Below are 7,186 nucleotides of genomic sequence, written 5' to 3'. Positions count from 1 at the left end.
GACAGAATTAAAAATTAGAGTTGGGAAACTAAACATTAATAAATCACCGGGACCAGATGGCTTGCATCCGAGGGTACTTGGGGAACTCCATCAAGTAATTGCCAGACCATTGTTCCTAATTTTTACTGACAGTCTACTGACTGGAATGGTACCAGCTGATTGGAGAAAATCCAATGTAGCACCAATATTTAAAAAGGGCCAAAATACATCCCTGGGAATTACAGACCAGTTAGCCTAACATCAATAGTATGTAAACTCTTGGAGGGGATGATAAGGGACTATATACAAGATTTTAGTAATAAGAATGATATCATTAGCAGTAATCAGCATGGATTCATGAAGAATCGTTCTTGCCAAACCAACCTATTAACCTTCTATGAGGAGGTGAGCTGACATCTAGATAAGGAAGGCCCGTAGACATGGTGTATCTGGATTTTGCAAAAGCATTTGACACATTGAAAGATTAATGTCACACAGAGTAAATTGATATCCAACATGTCATGCTGCAAACTTGCATCCCTTGTAATAGAAAAAAAAAAGCATGACAGGACCTCTTTATTGTGAGATCTGGGGTGCAAAGACCTCAGATCTGACATTTACACTTAAATGCAATTAAAAAAACAAAAAAAAATTATTTGTTTGTTTTTAAAGACCATTGGGCAGAAGTGACGTTTGACGTTGCTTCCGTCATCCAATGGAGTCGAGTGGGGGCCATCATTCCCTCACTCGACTTCCAGCCTCAGAGGGGAAAGGACTGGAACGTCTCTGCCGCTACCGCTGGCTCCAGTAAGGAGCAGAGGTGACTGGGACATGTCGGGAGGAGGGGGGGGTGGGCACCTCTCTGCTGCCGATGAGTGGACTGCCCGCAGTTTTTAAAAATACAGAGGTTATAGCAGCTATCTGCTGCCATAACCGTATTCAACGTCAATGTACTGACGTATGACGGCGGGCGGTCTGGAAGTGGTTAAAGGCCTAATGCAAAGCAATCTAGCAGTGTGAGATGCTGCCGATGGAAGCTGAGGTTTTCCGACTTTTAGTTCACACACATCTGTTGAGCAGTGAAGCGGAATCAACTATTGTTCTCTTTAATGCAGCCCAAGAGTCAGAATGGCAGCTTCAATCCAAGGTTTCTCACACTATTAGCTCACTTCATGTAGAATTTATGCCCTTCAAATGTATCCATAGCTAATAGATTTTGTTAATAAAAATGAGCATAAAGGCATACCTCATATATACACCTTCATTTTATTTTTTTTAACACTTCATAAAAACAAAAATATTTAAAAGTTATTTTACAAAGAAAATACAGTATCTCACAAAAGTAAGTACACCCCTCACATTTTTGTAAATATTTTCTTCTATCTTTTCATGTGACAACACTGAAGAAATGACACTTTGCTACAATGTAAAGTAGTGAGTGTACAGCTTGTATAACAGTGTAAATTTGCTGTCCCCTCAAAATAACTCAACACACAGCCATTAATGTCTAACCGCTGGCCACAAAAGTGAGTACACCCCTAAGTGAAAATGTCCAAATTGGGCCCAAAGTGTCAATATTTTGTGTGGCCGCCATCAGTGGCGTCTCCAGCTTTCATATTTAGGGGGGGGGGGCACATGGGGGGACAGGGATAAAAGTAGGGGGGCAACTATAAAATGTGTGTGTGTGTGTGTGTGTGTGTGTGTGTGTATGTGTATATATATATATATATTATTTCTTTGTAAAATAACTTTTTTGGAAATATTTTTGTTTTTATGAAGTTATCACAAGTGTAAAAAAAGATGAAGGTGTATATGAGGTAGCGCCATACACTTTTAAAATTTTTTTTTTAATTTTTTTTATTCACTCTTAAGAGGGGCAGCTTCATTCATTGCTATTTCTCTAATTTTCTGACACCATTACTTGTCACTTTTTTTATTTTCACATTAATACATTTTGTTGGCTGTGGATAAAGTAGTTAGGATTAAGGCTTGGTTCACACCTCCGGGTTCGACTGAGCGCAAGCGAGTTCCCATGCGTCATGGAAAGGGCAGGACATTCGTTTCATGTGCTGCCCTATACTTGAGAAACACTGACTCTTTACCTGAAAAAAAAAAAAAATGTGCCCCACCAAAGCCGTGGCAAGCACATAGATCTGTGGCAATGATTAAGGACACCACCACACATCTGCTAAATGGGAAGCGCATTTCTCTGCATGGTGGAGTAAGCATGCGACTTTTGCATGCATTTCTGAAAAAGTGTTAAACCTAAACTCCCCAAACCCCCCCCCCCCCCCCCCCCCCCCACCCCGTTTTCCTGTTCATGGCCATATTTTGGAGATTTTTCCACCTTTCCTGTCCCAGTGACATTGTTACCAGGACAGAAAGTTAATGGAAGCTTTCCAAATGGGACACATACTGCAAAAATCCTGATAGGGGTTCCAAGATGCATTTAAATAGCTCTATTTCGTACAGCGTGGGTAGAATGTTTTTTTTTGTATATTTTCCTGCAGTGCCGGGGTCCTGGTTTCAAGTTCCAGATGTGTAGATTGGGAGTTTGAATGTCTTCCCACGTTTGCTTGACCTGTTTTGTCTTCCTTCCTCAATAATAATGGGGGGAAAGAGAAAAAAAAAAAGCTGGAGGCCTCAGCTTCCAACCACACCCGTCCTGTAGCGTGCATGTATGGTGATTAGATTGTAAGCTTTTCTGATGCAGGGGCAGGACTGATATGAATGGTGCACATCATTAGGAAACAACTGATGTTTTAACACCGGATCTTCCTAGCAGAACGTTTTGGCGCAATCGTGCAGAAAATACTGACCATCATCGCAGATTTTTTTTTTTTTGTTTTTTTTTTTTTTTTAGACCTTTTATGCAGTGCTAGTTTACTGGTATTTATGTGCCTTTGTAAAGGGGGGGCGCATTACAGCAACGGGCTGCTTTTAGATCCTTAAGTGCAAGAGCCCTAAATGGAAGGAATAAACTATAGGGCAATACACTGCATTACCCCAAAGCAGGCACAAGGTGGCGACAAAGTAGCATCATCCAACTTTTACTTTGTTTTGCTGCCTTTTTAAAGCAGACTTTCAGTCATATATATTTTTTTTAACTTTCCATCTATTAAATCTTCTGCCCTTGTTGTTGTTTTTAACTTTGGATAGTAACACATTTTTTTTTTTTCTGCCAGTAAATCCCTTATACAGCCCACTTCCTGTTTCTTGTCTGGTCATTAGCCTAGGCTTATGACATCACACACATCTCTCTCACTCTTGTGAGTTTGCCAGGAAGGGAGGGGGGGTGAGTCATAAGAGGGCCAACGAAAGCTGCAGAGCTGGAGGTGTGCCTCTGTGTAAGTCCAGGAAGTGAACAGGCAGCAGCTTCAGCTGCCCACAGTTAAAATGATTGCATTCAGACTCAGTGGAGGGAGATTTCTGCAGCATATTTGGCAAGTACAGAATCACAGTATATATAAAATAATATGCAGAGTGGTTGGGGGGAAGCTTCAGAATGGCAAGAGGTTTTTATTACAAATTATGTGAGCAGACTGCAGTTCCTCTTTAACTTTGTTTTGCTGCCTTTTTAACTTAGTCCAGGCTCACGCTGATGCTGTGCGAATCTGATGCGATTTTCTGTTGTGACAGGTGCGACTATAATGAAATTTTTGAGGGGACCGGGTATAGCTGGAGATTAAATGTGCACTAAACTCGCACAGGACTTTTTTTTTTTTTTTTTTTTTTTTAAACCAGATCAAAATCGCACCGCATCAATGTGAACGGCCTTCATAGAAAACATTGTATTTTCCAATGACATGCGAATCTAGGAGTTTTTTTGGATTGTCAGTGTGAATCGGGCTTGAAGATCAATTCTTTGATAGGCTGCTGATTTAACCCTTGCAGTGCCGGCTCTGTACTAATTTTATTTAAAAAAAAAAAAAAAATGTTTTAATTGTTCTAGGTGGAGAGAAAGCGCTCCTTCACTTTGTTCAGGACTCTCCCGGTGACTTTGTTCCTCTGGACACCCTGGTCACAGCGCTGGGGATTACTGCCGATGTGACCTCCAGTCAGCGCCCTGAGGTGAGGAACCGCCACGTGATGGCGCCACCTACTGTATATAAAATGTACTGTATATTTTTTGGTGTCACTTCAACATATGGGTAGTGCTTATATTAGGATTAAAATGACACGGTGAGGGGGTATTTACTAAAACTGGAGGGTGCATAATCTGGTGCAGCTCTGCATAGAAACCGGCTTCCAGGTTTTATTGTCAAAACTTAGTTGAACAAGCTGAAGTTAGAAGCTGATTGGCTGCCATGCAGAGCTGCACCAGATTCTGATTGCTCCAGTTTTAGTAAATCTCCCCCCCAATGGGATGGATTTTACTAAAGGCAAATAGACTATGCAGTTGCTCCAGAGCTTAGTAAAATGAGATGAAGCTTCACTTTGCAAAGAATACCCAATCGCATGCAAGGAGAAAAAAAAACAGCATTTTTTGATTGCACATGATTGGATGATGGAAGTCAGCAGAGCTCCTCTTTGCAGATCTCCTCCATTAAGGTTTTAAGGTTTTCGAGTAGACCTGTGCACTGCCGAAAAATTTGTTCGCTTTAGTTTTCGTTTCATTCATCTTCTTTTTTTTTTTTTTTTTTGTGGTCACTCGTTATGAAAGCAATTCGGAAATAAGAAAGGAAAATTCAAAAGAATAACTATCCAGGGAGTATGCTATAGGCCCCCTAACTTGAGGGAGGAGGGGGAGGTGGATCTCCTATCACAATTTGGATTAGCAGCAAGGATGGGAAGTGTTATCATAATGGGGGATTTTAACTATCCAGACATAGACTGGGCGGAGGGAACCGCGCATTCATTTAAGGCTCGCCAGTTTCTAAACCTCTTGCAGGACAATTTTATGGGTCAGATGGTAGACGCACCAACTAGAAATAAAGCGTTACTGGATCTACTGATTACCAACAATACAGACCTGATCACAGATGTGGAAATACGGGGCAATTTAGGTAACAGCGATCACAGGTCAATTGGCTTAAATATAAATCACACAAATGGGAAACATGAGGGGAATACAAAGACACTGAATTTCAAAAGAGCCAACTTCCCTAAACTACAAACCTTGCTAAAAGGCATAAATTGGGATAAAATCTTAGGAACAAAAGACACAGAGGAGAGATGGGTTTGCTTTAAGAGCATATTAAATAGAGGCATTAGCCAATGTATCCCATTGGGTAATAGATTTAAAAGAGCGAACAAAAGTCCTGAATGGCTTAACTCCAATGTAAAAATGCATATAAAAGCAAAGGAGAAGGCCTTCAAAAAATACAAGGTTGAGGGATCATCATCAGCATTCAGACTTTATAAAGAATGCAACAAGAAATGTAAGGGTGCAATAAGGATGGCTAAGATAGAACATGAAAGACACATAGCAGAGGAGAGCAAAAAAAAATCCCAAGAAATTCTTTAAGTATGTAAACAGTAAAAAAGGGAGGACAGACCATATTGGCCCCATAAAGAATGAGGAAGGACATCTGCTTACAAAGGATGGGGAGATGGCGAAGGTATTGAATTTATTCTTCTCCTCAGTCTTCACGAGTGAATCGGGGGGCTTCAGTAACCAAAACTGCAGTGTTTATCCTCATGACACAACACAGGAAACACCTCCATGGTTAACAGAGGACAGAATTAAAATTAGAAATTAAAAAATAGATGAGCACCTGAACGACCACAACATACAGGGATATACAATGTAAAACTGACATATAATCACACACAGAGGTTGGACTTGATGTGTTTTTTTTTCAACCTCACCTACTATGCAACTATGTATTAAATTATAGTTATTGGAATCTCCTTTCAAATTTGGCTGTTAGAGAACGTAACTAATATGAATTTATCCAAATTTATGAATTTTTCGAAATAACGAATGCCATATCTAAACAATTGGAATGGAACTAATTAATAATGTTTTTATTAGTTACGTTCCATTCATTTTGGATCTGGCATTCGTTATTTTGTAAAAATTCGGATAAATTTGTATTCCTTACGTTCACTAACATCCAAATTTGAAAGGAAATTACAATACCTATTATTGGTTACTAATAGTTGAAGTTATTTGTTATTTCAGATTTCCGAATATTCGGGAAAATTCGGAAATATCCGAATTAAACGAAAACCCGTTTAACGAGTTTGTCGAAATTTTTCAAACTACTTCAGAACAAATTCGTTTCACGAAATTCGACATGGGATTAATGTCTGGAGAATGGCTAGGCCACTCCAGGACCTTAATGTGCTTCTTGAGCCACTCCTTTGTTGACTTGGCCGTGTGTTTTGGGTCATTGTCATGTTGGAATACCCATCCATGACCCATCTTCAATGCCCTGGCTGAAGGTCATCACCCAAGATTTGATGGTACATGGCCCCGCCCATCGTCCCTTTGATGCAGTGAAGTTGTCCTGTCCCCTTAGCAGAAAAACACCCCCAAAACATAATGTTTTCACCTCCTATGTGTGACGGTGGGGGTCATAGGCAGCATTCCTCCTCCTCCAAACACAGTGAGTTGAGTTGATGCCAAAAAGCTGGATTTTGGTCTCATCTGACCACAAAGCTCTGGAGCAACTGCACTTGCAAATTGTCCAGTCTGTTTGCCTTTAGCAAATCTATCCCAATAATTCTTGTTCCTGCCCCGTTCCTATAAACTTTTGGCAGAAAATCTTTTAATACAACTTTCTTTTCTTTCAGTGTAATGATGAAGTCTGCACCAGATGAAGACGAAATCCTAAAGGCGAGTCGCAGGATGTTCCATCACCCCCCCCCCCAGTTTGGGACTTTGCACTGATTGGTGATTTCAGTACAAGTGATTTGGCTGAAGTGACTCACCACACTGTTAATTTTTTGTTTAATATTATAGTAATTTTTGGATTATTTTTATTTTATTTTTTTCTCATGGCGGTTACTTTCAAGTACTAGCACTGACACCCCCTCACTCGACATCTCCTTGTATGTCCTCTTTGTTATGTTCCTAATTTAATGCAATTTACTCATTTCTAATAACATTTCATACATTGCATTTTATATGCAACATCTGTCTGTGCCTTTTTTTTGTATTTTATTCATGAACCAGTGTCAACATGAAAACATTTTTAAAGTGGTTGTAAGCCTCAGACTTGAAATATGAACAAAGCATATCCCTTGTACTTGTGTACTT

The 7,186-nt window shown here is 39.9% G+C and overlaps 1 protein-coding gene across 1 annotated transcript in view; it reads left to right on the top strand.

Moving 5' to 3' along the window:
* PRXL2B (peroxiredoxin like 2B) overlaps positions 1 to 7,053 on the top strand; it is a gene marked incomplete in the record, with an annotated part of 14,550 nt that extends 7,497 nt beyond the window's left edge. The window contains 2 exon segments of the mRNA XM_073603581.1: positions 3,932 to 4,050; positions 6,721 to 7,053. Of these exon segments, the coding sequence (XP_073459682.1) occupies positions 3,932 to 4,050; positions 6,721 to 6,747 (146 nt within the window).
* Positions 7,054 to 7,186: the final 133 nt, after the last annotated feature.

The sequence above is a fragment of the Aquarana catesbeiana genome, linkage group LG10, assembly GCF_042186555.1.
Source record: "Aquarana catesbeiana isolate 2022-GZ linkage group LG10, ASM4218655v1, whole genome shotgun sequence".
In the NCBI taxonomy this organism is placed as follows: domain Eukaryota; kingdom Metazoa; phylum Chordata; class Amphibia; order Anura; family Ranidae; genus Aquarana; species Aquarana catesbeiana.
The sequence above is the reverse complement of the archived record's forward strand: the minus strand, read 5'-3'. Positions and strand labels throughout refer to the sequence as shown.